This window comes from Oryzias latipes, chromosome 21, assembly GCF_053564925.1.
Source record: "Oryzias latipes strain Hd-rR chromosome 21, Olatipes_Hd-rR_3.1".
NCBI classification, from domain to species: domain Eukaryota; kingdom Metazoa; phylum Chordata; class Actinopteri; order Beloniformes; family Adrianichthyidae; genus Oryzias; species Oryzias latipes.
Window position 1 is genome coordinate 12,564,455 of NC_136257.1, and position 24,753 is coordinate 12,589,207.

Sequence of the window (24,753 nt, forward strand, 5' to 3'; positions counted from 1 at the left end):
TATATTAAAGGCAATTATAGCCTATACTGTCAGTATTGGAAGGGTCAACTCCACCCGCTGGCACATGACTCCCTAAACACACCACAGACATCCTGCTCTGTCTGCAAAGAGGGTTCTGACTGCACGATAAATACACAGTCTGTATGTTTATGCGTGTCTATTTGTGAAAATGTGCTCAAAAAATGTCTAGAAGCTCCACAAGTCTTTATTTTTTAATGCACTTGTGTGTTGGCGTGTGTGTGCGGGTAACCCCGCTCTGCAGGCCGGTGGGGCTTTGATCTCAGCCAGGCCTCATATGGATTTAATTGGCTGGGAAATAATTACACACTGGGGAGAAAATGAGAGATGGAGAAGTGAGAGAAGAAGGGGAATGGAACTTCACCCCGAGTTCTGAAACATGGCTTCGTGGTGTCATGTTTGTTGAATTTCTTTCCTGGGTTCATGGCTTAGAGAGACTAGTTTCTAACTCTCTCCCAGAAACAACCACATAAATATGGAGACCAGGAGTGAAGAACCTACTTGGCTTTGGCAACCAGCAGTGTGTCGTTGAAGAGGAAGAAGTGTCTCTCCTGAGTCTGCAGGCCGGTCTTCAGCTGCGTCTGGGCGTGGCCCAAAAACAGGCGTCCTGCACTTTCAGCCAGAAAGCCCTGGACGAGGGAACAGGACTCCGGGCTGACAGGCATCGAGCAGGTTTCCCTGTGAAACAACATGAGTACAAAACACTTACACAAACTTCCAATGCCCAGAACAGAAAACACGTCATTTGGATGCATTTGAAATGGAAAATGAACAGATGGGACACTCCTGAAGAAGCCTCATGTTTGCGTAATGCCTTAGTCACATGCACCGGAAACCGGGTTGACCCGTACAGGTGCTGCGAGTTTTTGGTCGTCCAGGTCAGTGGAGGGTTGTAGAGATGTTTGACCACATCTCAAAGGGACCACAGGTGTGTCACACCTTGTCGTACTGCCACCTTAAGGGACGTCGTGAAAATTGTCATGCGTGTGATAAATGTATCGTGTAAGAATACTGTAAGTTACACGTACTTCTGATGTGTAGATGATTCTGTGGTTCTGTGCCTTTTTCACCGCACTCTAGTCGGTGGTAAAGTGCGCGTACTGGCCCCCTACTGACCACGCACAAAAGCTGCATGCATGGGATGTGCGGGGGGTACGCAGGTGCACGTCGGATGTAGAAACGCTCATTGGATTTAAATTTTGTGCGGCGGCACACACCAAAGAACATTCTTTGAGGAAGCCGCACGAAACTTTGCAGTGGATCCTAAATTTTCTCTGAATGGCACAAGCAGCTGGATGATACTGAGAAGACGGCGGCAGAAAAAGGAGCAAACCGTTTCCTGGTGGAGGTGCAACGAAAGCGATTGACGAATTAGAAGAAGTTGTTTGAACATGGATTGTTGAGCAAAATCCTGAAAATGTTAATCTGGTGTTGTCTGCACTTTGTGACAGAATTCCACTGCAAAATGAACCCATTAGCCGGTGATGAAATAAATGCAGATCTCCAATAGACGCCTGTCTTTTGGAAGATATCCGGTAGATCTGATGGACTATTTCTTACATTCTGTTGGGTTTGTTTTCAAACTGCACTCTGGAGAGGAACAAAGAAACAGACAGACATGACAGCAGCTGATCGATTAAATGTGGGAGGTTCCTGAAATGATGATGACTGACTGGAAAGAACATAAAAAAAGAGAATAAATTAATAAATGTGTTCAATTTTTCACTACACCACATTTACAAATAAGACATGGTTGAACTTTAGTGGACTCATTTTTTTTTAAACATTCACACTTTTGGTAGGTTATTTTCCTGCCTCAGGTACACCAGGGTTCACTTGCAAGTCACCCAAAAAGCCTGACTTTTAATCAGAAGAGAATCTTGAGGTTTGATTGCCAGCAGAGTTGAAGCAAATTATTTAAAACTCTGCTGTGGACCACAGAGACCAGTGTGAATGTACGTCAACTTCAAACGTTTTTATTCACATCAGAGCTTTGAAGATCTTTGCTGTGTGATCAAACTTAATGTCTTGCATGCCAGAGCTCCCACTAACCCGCAATCTGGGCCACTTCTTTGAGCAAAAACCGGGCCCAAATGGAGACAAAGCAATGGGTGTAGTTAAACAGACTTAAAGGAGTTAAGCTGCAGCATGAATGACTTTGACGTCAAAATGTTTAAGCACCTTGATTCCATGCAGGCTATTTTTTAATTAAAGCGCCACAACAGAGTGTAGTATATTTAGAGTTGGACCTGTGGGTGAGCTGCAGTCACATGGGACATTTTGATGGTCAAACCTCCCCAATCCAACCCTTTGTGCTGAGAGTGGAGCAGAAAGGGACTGAGTTGTATAGTCTTTAGTATGACCCTACCATGGACTCAACCTCACAATCTTTCAGTTTTAGGGCAGACACTCCTCCATGGGCCACTGAGCTGGTCATGGAAACGTCTTAAATCCAGGCTTATCTAATCACTAACCTGGCTGCCTCCACTATGGCGTTTCATAAGCAGGGGGTAAACATTACCCTAAAGGAACGGTGAAGTGTTGGTTAAATACGATTCCCGTAATGTGGATTACCACACTCAAGGGTCAGTTTGCCCGACAACTTTTGAGGAAGGGGGTCAAATCTCACAGCTAAACCTGATTGACCTTTACCTCTTTCTGCTGAGCGGTCCGATAACCGCAGGGTCACAGTTAACATGTTTGAAGTTTTCCATCTGGCACCACTGACTCACTGTAACGGCGATTTGAGCAAACAGTTTGAGAAAACTGAGTGGAAGCTGGATTCTGACCACGTCGCTTCCTGACTCCTCATAGCTGAGGCCACTGATTGCTTAAGCCATCTGGAGAAATCTGTTCATCATTTGTGCATTTTGGGCTGCAATGACACAACGGCAAAGTCAAAAGACCACACTATTCAGTAAAACGATTCACACGCAGAGTAAAAACTGCATGTAGAAAATGTCTGCTTGGATTGATGATTCCAAGTGAAAAAGTCAAATTTAGCTGACAGTCCGATGTTGGGGGGGGGCATCTTTGAAAAGGAAAGGAAATGATTAGAGACCTCCATCCTTTCCTGTTTATCCATCTGAACACCAGATAAAACACTGAAATATCGTCCCCTGTACACACTTCCTATCTCTGTCTCTGCCTCCCTGCATCTCTTTCATGTACACAGCCATTCTCTGGAGTACATGCACACACCCTCCTCTTAATATGCTCTACTGTGTAATTACATACCACTATAGGGACGCGTAGATTTCTGCTGCAAAACCATCAAAGCAACATTCTTACTGCAAACTAGCACCAAAAGCAATGCTCTCACATTCTTCTAGCTGCATCGCCGCCATAGAGCGGTTCCAGAAAACGACCAGATTCTTCTATCAGTAAAACTGCCTTCAGTTTGAAGAGTCTTTTGAGTCCGTGTACAGAAAGGATCTCTACGGTGGCCCTGAAGTGCAGATCACACAACGCAAAAACATATCAACAATCACAACAATTATAAAAGTAAAACAAATATTAAAAAAATTAAAAAGAGATTAAAAAAAATCAAAACTATGGACGTTTTTGAGTCATAATTCAAAGTAATATGCAATTCTCAACTGTAGGAGACTGAACAGGAATGGGGGAGCGACGCAGTGGATGACTTTGAGGGTGAACGGCAAGAGTTTGAAGTCAAATCTGAATTTGACAGCTGCTGTAGAACAGGTGTGATGTGGTGAATGGGGGGGGGGGGGTGTTAATGTAGAGGTTGGACCAGTTGAAGATTGTTGAGAGGTTTAGGTTTATGGGGAAGGCTGAAGAGGAAGAGGAGGGGCTCACAGTAATGGATGTGCACCAGCATGGAGGCGGTATGGGCTGCATGTGAATGAATTGATATGACGCAGATGGAAATATGGGATTAATAAACGTGAGTGAACGTTTCCAGGAAAGCTTCAGTTCCTGTGGTTTCTTGCAGCTGTGAGGATGCTGTGTGTTGAACAGCAGCATCGCCCGCTGAGAAGATGACAAAAAGAAAAAATAATTATGGATGAAATATTGAAACCCTCTGTGCATTTTTATGAATGATTCATAAAACGTTACCAAACTAAACTGCAAGCTGCCTGTGGTGGCAGTGACTGTAAAGTCATACAGGAAGTTGAATACGTTCACTCAGAAAATATCCCATTGCCGAGATAAATCATCCACAACACAGATTTAATGAAACTTCTGTGATGCAGAAGCATTTCCTCCCTGACCGTCAACACTCGTTCATATTTACTGCAGAATCTTAAGAGAAAACTTGAATCGAATGAGGGAACATTTTTCATTTTAGGAATAAAAGAGGGAAGAAACTCCTAATAAAGAACTTTGATCAGGTTTGATCACATATTTTAAGATAGATTTCAAAGCCTGCAGTAGCAGAACAGATGACGCTTTCAAGACACTTTAAATGAGTTGGTAGCTAAAAAAAGGTCAATAAATCACAGATTCTACTTTGAGGCTAGCTCTTAGCCGCACTGTTAATCTCTTTACACTTTGTATGCACTTACGTCTCAAACGTCTATTCAACACACAAGAATCATGCACAATTGTGTAAGATTCATTTTTTTTTGTTTTTTTCATTCGTTCATTTTAGTCCCTTTTGGGGTCACGGGGCTGCCGGGGTCTATCCCGGCCACTTGTGGGCAAAGGCAGGGGTCGCCCTGGACAGGTCGCCAGTCTGTTGCAGGGTAGAATGTCCACAATCACACACCTATGGAGAACTTAGAGTTGCCAATTAACCTATGAAGCATGTTTTTGGATGGTGGGAGGAAGCTGGAGATCCTGGAGAGAACCCGCGCATACACGGGGAGAACATGCAAACTCCACACAGAAAGGTCCCCCATTGATGTTGTTTTTTCATGTCCCCCAGCTGGGACTTGAACTGGGAGCCTTCTTGCTGTGAGGCAAGAGCGCTAACTACTGCGCCACCGTGCAGCCAATTGTGTGAGATTTACATAATAATAATTGTGTATAAACCAGGTCAAATATTTGTATACTGTCTCATTCTCAACTGACCAAAAAGTTTAAACAGCTCAAAACCAAATTCGCACAAAAACCCGTCTGGCGAAATCCTCGACGGTCATCTGCGCGCATCGAATGTCGAATGCAAAAATGAACTAGACCCAAATTTCATGCGTTAAATGTACCCGTGACACGGCCTTCACAAGGACGGAATTACGTCAGTGATGAGCGCATTCCCGACTCTGTAGCCTTTAAGTTCCAAAGTCTTGGAAATGTTGCGAAAATGTGAAATTAAGAGGTAATGTTGCAACTTCTTAAATCAAGTCCTCTACACTAAGATTCAATTTTTTATCTTTTTATCTCTAATTTCACCCAAATAACTGAGATTTCCATGAAATCTATTGGTGAGGCATTGATATCCACTTTAATGTCCCACTCCATATGTATGTGTCCTCCATCATCAGAAAATGAACATGCTACAATATCAAAGACATGACTTTCATTGGAGTGGCTAAACTATCAAAACCAAAGAGGGGAATGCCACATACAGAGGTTAAAACAGGACTGTTGCAGAAGGACTTTTCAGGATGAACTCAGATCAACATCACAGCATAAAGTCAAAGGTTTTCATCATCACACGCTCTGCTGCTTTCTTACTTAATGCTCATGTTCTTGGAAACCACAGCCCCTCTGACAGCCCGGGACAGACTTTGTAAAGCTCTTTCACATCTCACTGCTCCCAAAAAAGACAACATCTTCTGTATTCACCACACATCCCTCCCCTCTCAAAGGTGAGACTGACAGGCGAGCCGGCAAACCTTGGAAAGTGATGAATGCCCCGCTAATGTCTCCATTGTACATCATGTGATGTTGATAAATTGAGTGTGTGGTCCTCCCGCCCATGTATGACCACCTTTGTTCAGGATCAACCTCTGTTGACTTTTTAGCAACGCAGTGAGGAGCCACGGTCCAATGAACCGCACACCGCTGCATACTAATCATCTGAAATGAATATTCAGGAACTCCTGACCTGGGCCGGGACGGAAACGTTTCCCCGTATGACGTGCAGAAAGTCTCAGCGCTGAAATCCGACCAGCTGCGACTAAACAATCGATGAGAAGCGTGAAACGACAAAATCACAGGCTAACGGGAAGGAGTAAAAGATAAACAGAAAAAAACATTTGAATGACAGAGACAGGAACCTCATCTCTGATGTGGAAACACAGTTCTGATGCTGTTTAAACACTTCTTTATTTTACTTCTGCCTTTATTTACAGGTGGAATCAATGCGGCACATAAATGTCAGACACAAAGCTCGGCCCTTTTTCTTCCTTTTCCTCCTCGTTCTGCAACGTTTGAAGCTTTGAAATCTTTATTTAAAGAGGAACAAATACCATAAGACTTTCTAGACTCTGGAAGTCTGATGTGAGGAACTGTTTAAACCTTCCTGTCCCTTAAGCTTGAGTCACATGACCCAATACGGGGGTTGACCCATACGGGTGCTGTGGGCTTTTGGGTTGGTGCACAGACTATGTTCTGATTTTTTTAAAGGTGAGGTTCCAAACGTGGGGCGTACAACGGATGCGCAGGTTTCAGGGGTGATGGAAAAATAAAAAATCTGTACGATACGCCTGCGTCTCACCAACCCTCATCAACCCATAAGGCCAGTTGGGACTAAGCCTTCAAACAACACCAGAACTGGCTGCTCTGCAAGAATCCACACAGTAGAGATGTTCGGAAAATTCTGTTGACTATTGTTTGAACAAAAATGGCATAAATGAAACATTTACCCACTGAAACTCCAAACTTGAATCAAAAAAAAGCATCCTCAGTTAAGTAGCAAACAAAATTATCAAACAAATAAAGATGGGGATCAGAAATCCAAAAATAAAAAGTAGTACTATTAATTTTTTCCCCATGATGGGATTTTTAAACTCTTGTCTAGAAATGGCGATTGAAGCTCTATTTTCCTTAATGTTTGCATAAAGAACAGGAGTCACTCTTATGCAACGCATTCATCAGATTCTTGCTTCTTTTGCCCCGTTGGCAGAAATGTACACAGTAAAATGCATACCTCCAGCGCTTTATAGATTTGGTGTTGACAGCACTGAATGTACAAACTTACATCATAAATCACTTCACAAATCATTCTGTTCAGCCAACAATCTCCTCGTTTTTATGGGAACATTTTTGTAAACACTTTGGTTTATTTGCTTTCTGTTGTTTTCTTTAAAAAGATGCTCATAATTATCTGTTTCATTCAGGCTATAATGTCAGACTACAATATGTGTTTGTTTTTGATACAGTTCAGCAAATTAATGCGCCTCAAAAATGACAATAACACACACACAACAATTTTGTGTATTCAATTGAAGGGAATGTAATATTATGGGATTGTGCTATCATAGCACACTAAGTTGGTTCTATCAAAAGGTGTTTTTTTACAGCACTGACAAATATGAAGAAATGCTCTGATTGACGTGTTCTAGTGTAGTTCATTAAAAAAAACAGACTTAGATAATGTTTCTAATGTTTTTTTAAATAATTAAAGCCATAAAAAGTTTTCAGAAAAGGTTCAAAAGAGGATTCAGTTCCATCATCCTTCTTTCTTCTGTGTGTAACTCCAAAAGTGTCGCCTCACCTCTCAAGTGTTTGAGCCCTCAGACACACACACATATACACAACCTCCTGCTACCCTCAAGTGACATTCACGCCGGCCTCGGGAACAAGCGTTCAAGCGACCACGTCTCAATGCACAGTGGAAACGTGAGATGTAAACACGCGTTTTGGGCCTCTGCGTTCCAAACTCTCGTGTTCATGTGTTGCAACACACGTTTCTACGACCGTATTTGGAGACTACGTCCAAAACGCACCACCATTGAACGTGCATTAAAATGTAAACCAGGTTTGACCAATCAGGGTCTCGGATTTCGTAGTGATGTAAGGATGACAACATTTTAATTCCTGGAAGTGCCGACCGTTTGAAAATTGATCATGGAGGACAAATCAATAATTGTGGTTTGTGGAACTACAGGACACCAAGTCTACCTTATATCGAAACAGAGCTGTGAAAGAAAAATTCTGGAGCAAGATTCACCAGATTTGCAGCACTGTAGCAATTTGCACCAAGTTTCTTCAAACTGTAGGTGGCAGGAATGAGCAAGTAAACAGTAGAAAAATAAGAAGCCCCTCCCTGCTAGTGCAGTGTGAACACCATAGGCTAAATGCGCGTTCAAGAAGGCACATTTAGCAAGAACTACAACGCGCGTCACAGGTCTGGTGTGTACGTAACTTATGAGGGAATTTGTGCGTCTTATTTTTCAGCAAAGGTCACCTCTGGCTTTTTGACCTTCAACGCCCTTTCATATCTACTGGAGAAAGACAAATGCTGAAAAGGAGAATACAATCCAGATTAAAAAAGACAGCAGCAGCTGCACTTTTGTTTCCGACGCCACAAGTGGACAAACTAAGTAAACCAGTGAAAAAGACAGCGTGCGCGTGTTTCTCCACAGGACCTCAGTCCTCTGAAGGATTGCACTGAAAGGTTTCAGTCTGACAAGACAAACAACCATTCACAACTCCGTATGTGAATGTGACGACATTATGTCATGCAAAACACGCCACCTCGCACCGTCTCCTGCACCCACAGAGCAGCTTCTGTTCAACTGTGCAACAAAACAGTCAACCAAAATTCCCTTCACAGTTCTGCTTTCTCATGGTTCTATTTTTAAAAAAACACAATGAGTAAACCCAAATATGCTTTTTAAAGTAAGTAATTTATTGGAAGTAATAGTTTTATTTGATGCTAAGTTGATTTTTTTTCACTTTTTGAGCAAAAAACCTTTTCTAGCTTAGAGTTTCCTGACAAAGACCAGCCAATCAGACAATCAGATCCTCAATGTGAGGTTGATGCAAGAACTGGAAAGTGCATCAACACATTTCTGCCCCGCACAGGGGTGATTAAAAAAGGCCTGTAAAGAATGTGCGTGTGCTGGAGATGACTGACAGATGGACGGGAGCTTTTTCAAGCGCTTTCATTGAAATACTATTGCTTTCTTACATCGTGGTGACACTGCAGCTTTGAGCGATGAAGGGGGTGCGGTCGGACCCGTCAGCCGCTCCTATGTCCTTGTGTTTTATGCAGCATGGACCCTCCTAAAAGACGTGTACATTTCACTCCCTGAGGAACAAGAACAATGCTACAATAGCATTTTGGAGCCTGGAGGCTGAGAGATGAGGTTATATATATATATATATATATATATATATATATATATATATATATATATATATATATATATATATATATATATATATATATATATATATATATATATATATATATATATATATATATATTAGCTCATATATATATGAGCTAATTTTTTTTAAGCGCCTCCCTGGGGGAATGAAAGGCCAGGGAAGGGAATGGAATACAATCGGATGTGATGACTCCATCTTATAAGGAATTCTAAGACATCCACCAGCTAACGACAAATGCTCTGCTTAAATGCTTGCACAACATTTGCCCAAAGTGAAAACTTGAACAACTACATTCTAGGTCAGGTTAGCATCTAAAAAAACAAACAAAAGGTATTCCACGTATGAGCAATCAACGCAGCAGTCTGTTCAGTCACAGCATGTCACCCAGGCTCCTGCACAGAGGGGCGGGGCAACTGTTTAGTATAAGGCATGGAACAGTCCGGAACAGGACAAGGCATTGTGGCGCGAGCCTTCAGAAGAACGCAAATATTTGCCGAAACTTTGGGGTTTGTGGTGCATGATGGACACAATAAGAAGTGGTCTTTAATTATGATTCCGCCGTTTTTAGCCAATATCAGAAAACCTGCGTTGTTTTCTACGACAGAGATTGTGCAGACTGGCAGGAATTCATTAAGAAATTTGCCCATGACTTGTGAGCGGGAGTGTTGGCCCAGAGCAACCCCGTCCCCACTTCCCTTCCCTTGCGGAGCGGAGCAGGGAGCTTGTGCCCCGCCCAGTGTATTTTTACAAATAGGCGCCTTTTCCCAATAGCATTTTTGTCTGCTCTTGATTCACAGCAATTTGAATTTAGAAATAGTCAAAAATGAATTTGGAGCTGAATTTTCTATACATCTGCCCTCCATTATTAGAAAATGTGCCACGAGAACATGTTAAAAACACCAAGAACAGCATTTTCATCAGAGTAGGTCTCTAATTTAAACAACGTTCCCAAGTCCTGCAAAATGAGCTCAAATCATTAACCTTCCAACACTGTACCAAACAGCTGGTACAAAGTATTATTTTCTCAATGAAAACCTTGCATATGAACCCAAAATGGCCTTTTGTGTGGGTACTACAGACTGCTGGTTCTGTAGTGAAGTTAAACCTTATCGCTATGACTGAGAAAAAAATGAAACTTTTAGTCAGCTCAACGCAAAAAGGCGTTGAGGTGTGGTTTCTACCATCTCAATCTGAATTTACAAACTGGTTTTTATTGTAGAAAGAATGAAACAGCTGTAAGCTAGCAGGAGCATATCAACAGATGGATGACGGGATGTGGGGGTGGGCTTGCTTCGCACTAATAGTCTCACCTACAACTCAGAGTCAAATTTCTAATGAACTGCAGCCGGTCTGCAGACACTATGTCCTAAAAAACGAGACACGTTTTTGGATTTTGGCAGAAATAAAAACTGCATAATCATAATTAAAAGACCACAGGAAAATAAATCAAAAGATACTTCACAATGAAACGTGAATTCCTTGGGGGGGAAAAAGAGACAAAATTATTTAAAAGTCAAAGTTAGCCCTGGTCTCCCCGCGCAGACTCACTCAATAATGAACACATTCACACCTCCTGGTGGGATGTCAGAGGTCAAGGGTGACAGCTGAGCGTGTCGAGCCCTGGCTCCACACCTTCTCTGACTTTACACACATGAGCCAGACTCAGACAGACTGAGTGGCTCTGTCAGTCAGACTCTTTGTCTTTCACTCAGTAGATCGTCTGTCTCGGCCTCTAGCTGTACCTGCAAACAGACCGAGTCCCCCTAACTTTCATTAGCAGACACAAATTACATCCCCAAAGAATTAACCCATTCAAGATTGTTGACGGATTCCTTCAGCGCCAGCCTAAGTGTTGGCGTTTCACGGTCCAATCAGTCTGACGTGCACGTAGAACCCATCAAGAGCGGTGGTGCTATTAAAGACAAGGCCGCTCTGACGGATGCTCGGAAACAGCCAGCTAAACGCTGTAGCCAGCAGAGTTTTAAAGAAATAAACCCCGTCCCTGAAGGCTTTCTCTAATGGCTTATTTCCTATCCCGTAAAAGGAAGAGGAAAGGATTTGAGTGATACGAGGGTGATGAAAAGGTTGATAGCTCTAGAAGAAGTAAGCATTTCAAACCCCCATGGTGACCCAGCCTTTAAGTCCAGCCTTCTAATAATCGGCTAAAAAAACATGGAATTATTGTGCAAAAATGAAAGTTAAAGCCTCTATAATGCGAAACATTCACGCAAGACACATATCTGTCGCTACTGTCTTCCACTTATAGACTCTAAAGGTCCAGAGCTGTGAGCCTGCATGATGGTTTTATCCTACTAATCGTTGTGTTAGCAGCTCATTTAGTCCCGGCCTGAGTTTTTCTGGGAACAGTCAGAGACAAAAACCACCAAAGGTTCAACAGTAAGATGTACCACCAAATGTATGCAACTGCTTTTCCAGGCTTAAAGCCTTAGAGACCAACTCCAATGAAAATGAGGTTTTCTGTTTTTTTTTTAACATGTTCTACATGATGGATGTTATACATGCTAATGTTAGGTCGGGAATGTGAGGGGCTGTAAGCTTGCTGGAGAGTGTGTAACCACCAGCTCAGTGGCCTTGTAGTAGAGTGTCCGCCCTGTGACTGGAAGGTCGTGAGTTCAAATCCAGGCCGAGTCATACTAAAGACTCGAAAACTGGGCTTGACACTCAGCAGTGGGGGGTTTAAACCACCAAATGGTTCCCAGCAGAGAGCAAATTTCACACATCTAGGTGTGTAACAGATAGACTTTCACTTAAACTGATAAGTGATGGGAAGGAAGACCATCAATGGTCTCACCTACAACTCAGAGGTGAATTTTTAATGAACTACTGCTGCTCTGCACGCAGTACTCATGTCCCAGAAAATGGATGTTATCTAAAAACTGCATAACCATATTTAAAATACCACTGGAAACTCTTTTACAATAAATCAAAAGGTGATTGAAATGGACAGTTTTCACAAAATGTTGCACTTTGGTCACAGGATAGGAGGAAAGTTCATGTTAAGGCTCTCAGAAGAAGCAGTTCTGTCATTGAAATCACTCTTGGTTTGGCCTGAAATTGCGACCGAAGCCCAACAAGCGCTGAAGAGTCTCATTCGAATGGAAACAGGGGGTGTTAGCTGTTACCTGGACGTGCTCCTGGATCTAGTGAGGGCTTTGCTGATGACCAGCGAGGGAGCCGACTGTCGCCTCTGCGCCAGGGTCTTCATTTTCTGCAAAGAAACGGAACAAATACATGAAAGGGGGACACATACACCGGCCGTAAAGTCCACAGTCAGCGCCGTGCAAAGACACGCGCAGACTGGTCAGGAAGAGATGAAGCAACAAGTGCAGAAGAGGAAACAAGACCATAAAGATGAGCAATATATCACTCTTGCATGATACGCACCAGGACTCCTGTTCTCTCAATAAACCGTAAGCAACATAAAGCCCCCATATGGGAGTGGGAGATATCTTTATGGCTTATTTACTATCACTTTTCTTATTTTTATCAGACAAAAATCCCCTGTAATAAGTCTTAACTTTCTTTACTCGCTTGCAATATTAACACAGTTACATTCCTCAGTTAGAAGGCTTGTGGTGGACAAAGCTACCTAACAAAATAAGTCATATGATGAAAATCACAAAACTGGCCTGCAGGGGAAAGTCCTCCCCAACAGCTTTAGATCAATAAATCATAAATGGGGAACTTTTTTGTTTTACCAGCTCCTTGAAATAAACAGATTCACTTTAGTTTTATAGACACTTCTTGGCTAATAAAAAAAAGAATCACCTGTTCAATTCTCCATGTTTTTGCTGGAACCATAATCCTCTTCTTTTTTTAAAATCAGGCATAAAGGAGGCAGAAATATTTTTAATGATGACAGCTTGATTGTGCTTTTTTTGGAGAAAAGCACAAAATAGACAAACAAACAAACAAACAAACATAAAGAGCATGAAACAAAAAGAAAAATGTCTGCAGAAACCTGGCGGGAGTTTGGTTAACGCTTACGGTGGCAATCACATGAATCTAACACAACGTTAACTCGGGAATACAGACATGAGACATGAGGACATCTTCACAGTCAGCGTCTTATATAAAAAGGTTCACTTCCTCTGTTTCAAATCCTTTTTCGGACCTTTCAAGGGGCTGAAAAGAGCTTGCAATGCTGCAAATAAATTTAAAAACGTGAAGAAACTTAAAAGGAGTGCAACAATTTGACCTGAAGATCAGATCATTTATTAGTAAACAAAAAATAAATGACTCTATGCCCTGAAACCAAAAACAAAAAAAAAACAAGGACAAGTAGGGCAACTTAAAAAAAATTAGAACGCCACATTTTTTAAATATATGATTATTTTATAGTTATGTAGTGTTGTTTCTTTAACTACCTTTGTTTAAAAAAACATTTTTGGAGAACAGAGACAGACTTGACATGGTTTTCAACATTGATCTGAGTCCGTCAGGACCCCCACTGGAAGGTTTCTGCACCCACATCCCGACTGCGTTTCCTCTTCTTCATGGAAGGGGGCGCTGTTTACAACAACTTCACCAAACATATGCGCATGAAATCTTCAGCTTCATGCAGATGTTTAAAAATATGCAAAACCACTTTATTTTTTTTTTACCTCCCACAGTTGAAATTAAGAGTTTTTTTAAAAAACAATATAGTTACTTGCAATATTATGAAATGACTGTTAAAACCAGCAACCTTTAAAATATGGGAATAGGCGTTTCCACATGTACTGTAATTACAGCTAAACATCAGTTCTAAAATAAAATCATTCAGATTTGTTTTCTTTCAAAACTATTTTTAGCTACTTTTTTATGTCTCAAAGAAGGACCAAGCAAAGCTTAAGTTGTTTAAAAAAAAGCTACATTATGAAGAAATTAAAACCAAAATACAAACGTTATTAAAATGATGTATTCACTCGTGTGTGGCTGATAAAAACTAAATTATTTACAATTAAATATGTATATATATAAAAAAGATTGAACATCATTTGGTCAAAAGTGCTGAAAGATCAATGTGTGATAATAAAGTTATTTCAAATCAGACTTTTGAGCAGACAGTCCGTGTTTACCACACTAGATGAACGCAACGGGACCTCGGTACCAGAGAAACCGCACACACCAGAACCCGGTTCGTCCTCCCCGTAAAGACCCAAGTAGAACATTTTTAGTACCTTTTTGTTTTCGGGGAGATACTTATTCTCCCCGGTCAGAGACTCGGACCTTTGCTGTCCCATGGTCCCCTGCAGCGGTGTCATAGTTTCCATTAAGGCTGAGTATATCCACAGAGCAGCAAACAGCGGCGGTATATTCCCATGATAAAAGCAGTGAGATGTAAAGTTTATCCCGCGGAGAGGAGGACACGAGTTCCAGGACAATCCATCAAAGGAACGAGCTGGTCCGGTGAGCGGAGTGGCCCTCTATGTGTGAGCGGTCTGAGCGCTGATTGAGTCTGAGCGCTGAACTCGCTGCGCGCGCGCCTGTAAACAGGATCCGTCTAACTTCCGTTTCATCCTTCAAAATAAGAGTCACGGTTAATCACCGGAAGTGGGACACAACGTCTCTGAAATATAGTTTCTGAACACTATCAGAGAACTGCGCTTTCCCTTCTCGCATTCCAAGTTCCTGCTGACTCCAAGAAGCAAAACTCTAATAGACTTCTACAGAGAAATAAACAGCTATTACTCAGTCGTTACATTTGTCAGAATAACCATTCTTTAGTACGGAGTCCGTGTCCTAAAGGCCTGTTCACACCGGGACGAATTTCGCCGGCGATTTTCGCCGACGTTTAACGCCTCGTGACTAAACAAAGGGCCCCAATGAGAGTGTGCACACCGACGCGAAAAAACGCCAGGCGTTAAAGCGTCAAAAAAAAAAAACGCCTCGGGTTCGTTTTTTTTTTTCGACGCGTCGCGTCGAAATCTACTCGACCAATGAGAACGGCGCTTTTGCTCACGTGTCTGGAGCTTCTGAAATTACAGTAAAACACAACTTGGGGGCGCTCAAACACAAAACTGCCTTGCTGAGCACACATACCAGCGAAGAAGATAGACGCCAAGTAGCGTCTACACAGCCGCGAAGCAATAATGACGGACATTCTAAAACATCCCCGAACCAAGCACCAGTTGGAGCTACTGGTGCTTGAAATATTCATGTTTTCTTTGTTTGATTCTGACAAGCGTGTAAATACTTGCTCTCTTCTTCTGAGTGAAAAGCGACTTTAAGAAGCGTAAAGTTGCGCAGCGCCACCTTGTGTACAGGAGTATTTCTGTTTTACATTAAGCGCCATCTAATGTCAGGGAATGAAATTGCATGTTCACTCCACTCATCGTCAGCGAAAATCGCCTGGGTGTGAACACAAAAAACGTGGCGAAAAACGCTGGCGAATAACGCCTGGCGAATATTCGTCCCGGTGTGTACGGGCCTTAACATGGAAAAAATAAAATATGTCTCGTTCCCGCAAATTAATATCTTGTTGCCGCAAATTAATATCTTCTTTCCACAAATTAATATTCTGTTCCCTCGAAATACTATTTCGTTCCTTCGAAATAATTAATTTGTGTGAACGAAATAATTATTCACGTCATAAGTCATTCATAAACACATATATGCCCTCCGTCCGGGCAATAATATTTTGTGGGAATGGAATATTAATTTGTGGGAACAAGATATTAATTTGTGGGAACAAGATATATTTTATTTTTTCCATGTCAGGACACTGGCTCCGTACTTGCGTGATACAAGCATGATAAATGTAATTCATGAGTGTTTCTTGCGTTTGTCATTTGTTTATGTGCGCAGATGTCCTTGGAAGGTTTCATTTGACACGTCTTTTCTCACTTTATGCATATTTTAACGTCGCTCATACATAATTATTACATAAATTCTACACAATTGTACGTAATTTTTGCAAGAATCATTTTCAAATGTCTGGCTTTCCACGACCGTTCCACGTATGTCAAATGGACTTTTCACGCATGTGCTACTTTCATATCATACGGCGCACATTTCACATAAAAATTATGGAATTGACGCATGAATCACTAATGACTTGCAGATAAACAGCACAATTATCATGCACAGATCATGCTCTACAATCATTAACGATTTTTTGCGTGGTTTATTTGTACTTCTTCCGTATAGTTTTAGAGTAATATGGTTCATCATTGATAGTCTTTGAAACGGTCTGTGAAATTTATTCACATATGACTAATTTTCATGCGTGCAACATGTGGAAAATTTATGAAGTGGCTGTGCTATACGAACTTCAACCTGTGACCTTGCTTCCCAAAGATGATAAAACTTCATGAAACGCAGGCCTATAAAAAAGGAGAATTTTTTAATGCAGACTTCAATTTTCTGCCCACAGTTTGGTCCTTTTTGTGTCTTTGCTTGTTGTCAAAAGCAATTACCCTACTTAATGTCTCATGGTAAAAGGGAACTTTGTGTCAAACGCTCGCATTTATTGTGAAAAAGGCAAAAATATTTTCCACAAATGCCCTGTTAGCACACCATAGAAGTGGACTATTCCTGTACTCAGTGCAACAGGTTCAGAGAGTTTCCAGTTCAGGTGTCAGAATCTGCTCTAAAAGCCAAGAATAATATCACTGATGAGGAGGAATGCACTCTGCATGTTTTTTTTTCTACTAGCTGTGACGCATTACACATGTGAACTGTAGCTGCAGCTACAGCGTGCCTCACAGCAGGAAGCCTTCCAGAATGAGTGAGGGTATTTACTTTCCAAAGTGGGCAAGAAATCACAGAACGCAAACCTCCATCCAAACTTCATGGAGGTTTGTCCCTTTTTAAATACAACCTTTTTCTTGGAGCTTTAGTTTAAAATCCGCTAGTTTCATGAATAGAGCTTACATATCACAGCCAACCTAACAAGTGAATGACTCCTCAGTATTTAGAGACCCAATTAGAGGAAAATTGAGTTTTTAACATGTGGTTGTGGCATTTTTCTGATGATGGAGTGTATATTTTAAGAAAATTCATCTTAAAATTGCATTTCTGAGAATTTCTTTATTCAAATCATTGTAAATCAGGAGCTGACAAAAAAGCTGATTGAAAGAGAGGTTATTTGTGACGTAAAAAATATGCTGGGTGGACCACAAGCTCCCTGCTCCGCTCCATTCTGATGCATCCACTTGCAGACAAATAGATCCACGTATGTCTTTTTTTTCCTTGTCTGAGCTGATATCTGACTAAACTATACGGCCAAATAGCTCTAATATTGCTTGCCATTTTTGTTTTCACCAGTGATGTTAGGTTGGGGATGTGAGAGGCTGTAAGCTATGTAAGCGAGCGAGAGGGTGACGGGAAGTGGGGCGAGGTAGCTCCGCACCAATACTCCTGCCCACAGCTCAGAGGTGAATTTCTGTTAAACTCCTGCTGCTCTGCAGAAACCATGTCCTAGAAAACAACACAGGTTTTTTTATTTGACCATGAAAAATAGTTCAATGGATGATCAGAGTGGGTCCTTAAAATTATAAATAGCTTTAATTGTAAAACACATGCCCTTTTCACAGAAATGGGCATGTTCTGGACAATGAGGGAGTTTATATGTAACAGGACAAATGACTAGTAACATATTTCCATGGATTTATTCATTTTTGGCTAACTTTTTTATCACCGTTGGCTATTGTCTCCTCTGTGAACATACCAAGGTGTGCAAACCTCATACCTGACCCCTGAAAAGTAGCTTACACAGGATGATAAGAGAATCAATTTTAACCTGTGCTGCAGCACATTTCTAAATACTGGGTTTATATAAGTTTACAACCCCTAATGGTTCAACAAAAAACACATTGTTTTCCTTTCATCAAGTGAGTCTTATTTGTCACCAAAACTTAAATTGTGCTCCAATTGAAGGATTTTGATGACTGTTATGCTTCTGTTTGGAGCAGAAAAAAAATCAAGGCTAAATGATGGGTGTGTCAGCGATGTGGTTGGAAACGTAGCTGATGCCTCCTCACTGTTTTTACCTCCTAAATGTTCCACTCTGCTGCTTTTTGTCTGGGTTTCCTTGGAGAACAAACACGTCCCCTTTGATGTGTTATGAAAACAGCATTTTAGCTCAATAACTCAATGGAATGAGATAAAAGTCTAAATGTTCAAACATTTTCTCTGGTCACAATCGAGTTTTGACAACTAACTTAAAGTCTCTCCCCGATTATATTGTCGTTTTCGAAGACGTAGTTTCTGCAAAACGGTAGTAGTTTATTAGAAAATTTCACCTCTGACTTGTTGGTACTGTTGGCACGGAGTAAGCCGGCTATCCTTCCCATCATCCATTTGTATACACGATCTACTGCTAGCTTACAGCTCCTCACTACCCCAACCTCACATTACTGGTGCAACAACAATAATTGAGCTACCCAGCCGTAAAGTTCAGATCCAGATTCCAGCTCAGACGATGAAAACAAAGACAGTTGTCTACTAGTTATCTACTAGTTGATCAGAATTGAGAGGAGCAAGGATCCCGACCATGGTGTAACTGTATTTTTTCGTCTGCTCCTGATTCACCACGATTTGCATAAAGAAAAACTCAGACATGCAAGTTAAAGCTTTTTTGTGTCTTCCATCATCAGAAAAATGCCTCAAGAACATGTTAAAAACACCAATTGTATCGGAGTGGGTCCTTACGTTTTTGCCACTTAACCTGATTTGATGTTCTTTATGGAATATTTATAAGATTCAAACCCACTTTTAAAATTCTGAAGCATTATTCAATCAGGAATACCAAAACAAAATAAATCAGCTGATGCCATTAGAACATGTTAAAAACACAATTTTCATTGAAGTGGGTCTTTAGGGACAGAGGCATTGGACGATCATCATCATCATCAGTTAGTAAAAGACAGAGAATCAATAGATGATCTGGTTTTCCTTTCAAATATGTCTGAAAGGGAATGTCTTTGTCATTATTTAGGAGTCAGGTTATAGAAAACCCAGGAGACCATTGACGTGGAGGCAAACAGTCGACTCCAGTGAGGGTGAGTGCCGAAAGCTCTGAGGGGAGCTGAAGGGTTTTTACTCTTTGGGGAGTGAACACATGCACACGCGGTATGACTATTTTAACAAAAGTACACATGAAAACAAACACACAGGCAGACACGGATGTGAGGAGTCGTTTTTAGGAATGCTGCAGACAGATGATGGATGGATTGAGGGAGAGAGGCTGGAGTGAGCGACGAGAGAGATGCTGCAGACGCACAAGGAGCTTCTGTCACCCAAAACCCAAGCAGCCACCGCAGCACGGAGGCCTCCACCGCCATCGTCACTGCTGCTTTTTTAAGAAGCCAGACTTCCACGTTGGCTGCCAAAAATAAAGCCCAGCTCTTTCCTTTCTTTTTTCCCTCTCCCTAACAACATAATCCAGAGGTTTCTGGCATACACATTTTTGAGGTATGGTTGGGCAAATTCAGGAAAATATGACATGCGGGAGGAAATTATCATTATCCCTTTTTTATAAACATTTTTCAAGTGAAAAAAAGTGAAGGACTATGGTTTCTGAAAACTAAAGTGATTTTTAAGAGACATCTTGACACCCAAAACGCCACAGTAACAAACAAACAAAAGCCTCTGCCTTGTTAATGTGGTTTTGTGGTTGAGTGTAAATGGCACAGTTGCAATCCATTTCTAATCCTCCCTTCTTTATAAGCAGCAGCGAGATGATGCAATCCACGCCATCCAGACTGGGCGCCATCAGATGGCAGCAGTCTTGATAGGAACTTTTTTTTAAGCACATTTAGTCACATGACAGGAATTGTGTGCCACGGCACTACTGTATAACCACAGAAAATGCAGAAAATTGATCAAAAACAGCAGTTTTTTAGTTCCCTCTGCAATTCTGTTAGATCGCTGCTTATAAAGCCTATAAAGCCCACTTCATCAAAATATGACAGAAAATTCAAAACTTTTTAGAGTCAAGATTTTTTTAAGCATTTTGATAAAATCCACAAAAACTTTAGCAAACTCATTGCCTATGAAAAACAGATAGTATCAATTATGATGTATTTGGTAAGTTTTACCCACAACAATATTATTTGGTGGCGGTCGTGGCGGGTCATGATAACAAATCCAGTATGAAAGTTCTGTTTGTGATGCACATGACTGATTTAGTTCCATTTTATGCCTCATCCACCTTCTGACAAAACCTTCTGCATTCACCTAGACTTGGGACTGGCACAGTAAATCACCAAATTTTGGTTGATGGTGGTTGCATGACATTGAAAAAAAAACAATAATAACAATAGTAATAATATTATTTAACAGTTTTGTTAAAAAAACGGGCACTCTGGCTTCCTCCCACAATCCAAAGACCTGCTTCAAAGGTTAATTGGTTTCTCTAAATTGTCCCTAGGTGTGAATATGAGTGTGCATGGGTGTGCGACTGTGGCCCTGCAACAGACAGGCGACCTGTCCAGGATGTCCTCTGCCTTCGCCCTTGAGTGGGTGGGATAGGCCCCGGCAGCCCCGTGACCCCGAAAGGGACAAACAGGTTTAGAAGATGCATTAAAAAAATTCTGACTGTATAAAAAGACATTTTAAAATATTCATGTAAATAAACTAATTGAAATCTGAGAATATAGATCAACATAATATATACATTTAATGAAAACATTAAATACTGGTTGAAAAAATGTGTTAAAATTTGATAACACAAAATTCAAGTACATACATATACACTGATTTAAAGTACAAGGAAACAAATTCTTACAACAGTGATTCAAAAATGAAAACATTGAAAAAACTTTGAGAACCTGATTTGAAAGTTTAGATATGTTTGTGCAATTTAAGATTATGAATTAATGGTATTACAACAGGGAAGGAACTGTAAGAATATTGATTGAGTAGTTGGAAATATTGCTATCTGGGCACATAGATTCAAAGTAAATATATATTGAATGTAATCTCAAAATAATAATTAAAAGGCCCAACAAAAAAAATAAAAATTACAATTACAAAAAAGAAAGAATATTATTGAATTAAACCTGTTGACATGAATGAAAAGTAAGTATATACTATGTTAATTCTAAAAAATATCTCCGTACAAACTACAACATTGTTATGGTTTCTAGTGTTGGGTATTTAATGTTGTCATTTGCTTGTCAGTTTTATGTAAATGGTAAAACGGTAAATAGCGTAAAGTTGTATTAGCACGTTTTCAACCTTCCTCAAAGGCCCAAATCGCTTTACAGTCACAAACCCATTCACACATTCACACACTCACACACTAAGGGTGGCTCCGCTGCCAAACACAGGCGCCAACCTTCCACCAGAGACAAGGCGGGGTTCAGTGTCTTGCCCAAGGACACATTGACACATAGGCAGGCAAGGAGGGAATCAAACCTGCAATATTCCGATCAGAGGTCAACCACTGCACCACGGCCGCCCTCTGTAAAACTGACAGGTCCTCTTCTGAGGCTTGTACTGAATCTGCATATCTAATGCACCCGGTTAGCTTTACTACTGTCCCTTGAAAATTGATTGTAGATAGCAAGTGGTTTGATGTCGTTTTTTTTTCTTTCATTTTTATTTATTTACCAAACATATCTCAGAGGCAAACCCACTGAAGCTTATCTCAGCTTCCATAGGGCTAAAGCTGGGTTTACACAACCACACACTCACATTTACCCCTAATGGACAAATTAGAGACACCAATGAACCTATGAAGCATGTTTTTGGGCCATGGGAGGAAGCTGGAGTGTCTGGACAAAACCTATGCATGCATGAGAAGAACATGCACACCCCAAACAGAAAGGTTCCAGATGGGCTTCAAAGCAGGGTTCTGCTGACTGCGAGGCCACAGTTTTTCAAGTTTTAATAGCGTTTTAATCTTTTTTTTATTTCTGTTTTAAAGGCCATGGTATATGTAACATGTTTTTGTGGTATTTTTCTGAAGATGAAGGACATATATGAAAAAATGTATCTCAATACTGCTTTTTTGAGTATTTCTTCATTCAAATTGTTGTGAATCTGGAGCAGACGAAAAAATGTAATTTGAAAAAGATTGTATTTGTTATGTAGAAAATGTGCTGGCCGGGCCACAAGCTCCCTGCTCATGCATCCACTTGTAGACAAATAGATCTATGTACCTCTTTGTTTTCCTCGTCTAGCTGGTATCTGGATCAAAACTGCTGGGCTAGATAGCTCCAATATTACTCACCGTTTTTGTTGAGCTGCTAATGTTAGGTTGGGGTTGTGAGGGACTGTAAGCTAGCAGGAGAGCATGTGAACAGAGAGCTCTCAGCAACAGGAAGTGGGGAATTAGGGCAGGCTAACTCCACCCCCAACAACTCAGAGGTGAGTTTCTAATGAACTCCTGCCACCTTGCAGAAATTGTGTCCTAGAAAACGATTTTTGATTTTGGCTAAAAACATCACAATCAAAGACCACTGGGAATACTTTGAAAATAGATCAATAAAAAGATTGGAGTTGGTCTTTCAAATGTTTAAATATGATTTTTCCTCGATAAGCAAATACATATTTTGCTGTGTGGGGCAGCTAGTCAAGTCTCTAAATCCTGTTTTAATTTAATAATAATAATGGATTTATACGTGCTTTTCCAGACGCTCAAAGCGCTTACAATATGTCCATTATTCATTCACTCTTCATTCATACTTGGTGATTCTAGAGGCATGACCATCACCAGGATCATTCATGCTGGTAGGCAGTAGTGTTAAGGGTCTTGCCCTTACTGTGTGTTATCTGTCCACAAATTAAATTGCTCGCTTGTTTGTTCCCCCTGGGAATCGTACCCTGGTTTCACCTTAACAACCGAGCTACCCTGCCGCTAATCAGGACAATAGTGAAGTTGGAATGTGAAATGAGGACCATCAAGGAATTACAGAGGATCTATTTTTGTTGCATCCTTGATTTATTAGCTGTGCATTAGTGTGCATGGAAACAGAGGCATGGACAAACATGGTCTGATGTTCAAAAACTCTTTAATGGCCTGATTTGAGACTAGATCTAGTATTTACCAATTTTTTTTCCTGCCACCAGGTGATAATCCTTGTGTGGGCCATTTTTTCTTTAACTCTTTCAGGGATTTAAAAAAAAAATTGTCATCACACCAGTACATCTGTTCCTTCATTTTTTTTTCACTAAAACCTCTGCTACTACCACATATGGCAATGTAGCTGGTTGGAGAATGAAGTTTTATTAATGACCGGCCCTTTCTGCCCAGCGTCTGTTTACTCCTTTGGGATTTCTGTGCCCAGTCTTTAAGCCTCTGAAAAAAACTTGAGGTTTCGTTGTAGAGAATGAATAGGCAGGAATTTTGGCATCACCCTTCACCACAGCCAGCGTGTCTCTGTCTCCTTCTTTCTACGTAAACATTGTGGCGTTGGGTGACCCAGGAATTTGAAAACTTGGAGATCAGCGAGGGAGACAGACAGATGCAGCTCTGCTGGAACAGACCAAGACTGAAGGAGAGACTCGGTTGGAGGAGGGCGAGGAACATCATTCAAACAAATCTTTCAGAGACAGAAACTGTGCGTCAGCTTGTTACTTCAACCAAAAAGCTCCAGTTCAAGACATGTTCCTATGGTTGGTTGAAACTCCTTAAATATTCTGTTTAATCAGAAAATGTTCAACATATACACCAAATTCACACACAAAACACATAATGAGATGACCCTGAAACGACTATTTGGTTTAATAAATAGTGACAGCCAGAAAGAATTGGGTTTCAGGTTCTAGGAACAATAAAGGAGTGGATAAGTACTTAATTATTAGCTTTTTACAAGAATAATTTTAAAAAGATAGCACAGCTGTTTATAAATTATATATATGCTTATGTAAATACTTCAAAAGTATACAATGGAAAAATAGCAGAAAATGTTCACATCTAAAATAAAAAGTCACTAGCTTTCCCATCTTTGAAGCAGCAGCACAAGCACGTTTCTTCAGAAATAAACAATGTATTTAAATATATTTTAGCTGGTTAATTTTTAATTTAAGATGAAAATTAAGATAATAAAATAATGAATAATTTAAATAAAATGTACAAACACAAAACATTTAGACATTTTATTTTCTAGCTTCTTATATCCTGGAATCAAAAATATAATTCTTCTCATTTTTTAAGAAAACTACAAAACCATTATCATATTCAGAGCGCTAAACTTTACTTTTAATTATAGGATTGACATTTTTATACAAAATAAAATTTGAGAAAGACCTATTTTAAGATTCATGAAGGTATTTTTAAATTATTTTTTTTCTAAATTAAAAACAGTTGTTACCTGCAGGACATGAATTGTTGGTTTTTGGTAAACATGAAAGTTGATTGAAGTCAGAGCTTTACTACTTCACTTTTTCACAATTTTGGTATTTTCAAACGTTGCTAAGAAAACTAAGGAAATGACTGAAATAAATAATAGAAATTCATATTTACAATTCATAACTACAATACACAACCAAAATATTTTTTTTTGTAAGAATTATTATCAAATCAGACTATTCTTT

At 40.4% G+C, this 24,753-nt stretch overlaps 1 protein-coding gene across 1 annotated transcript in view; it reads right to left on the bottom strand.

Annotated features, from left to right (window-relative positions):
• Positions 1 to 14,772, bottom strand: part of arhgap20 (Rho GTPase activating protein 20) — a 49,556-nt gene extending 34,784 nt beyond the window's left edge. The window contains exons 1-3 of the mRNA XM_004081593.5: positions 14,448 to 14,772; positions 12,408 to 12,493; positions 520 to 696 (exon numbers count right to left, since the gene is read on the bottom strand). Of these exons, the coding sequence (XP_004081641.1) occupies positions 520 to 696; positions 12,408 to 12,493; positions 14,448 to 14,540 (356 nt within the window). The 5' untranslated portion in view covers positions 14,541 to 14,772. The remainder of the gene's footprint in view (positions 1 to 519; positions 697 to 12,407; positions 12,494 to 14,447) is intronic.
• Between the last annotated feature and the right edge of the window lie 9,981 nt (positions 14,773 to 24,753).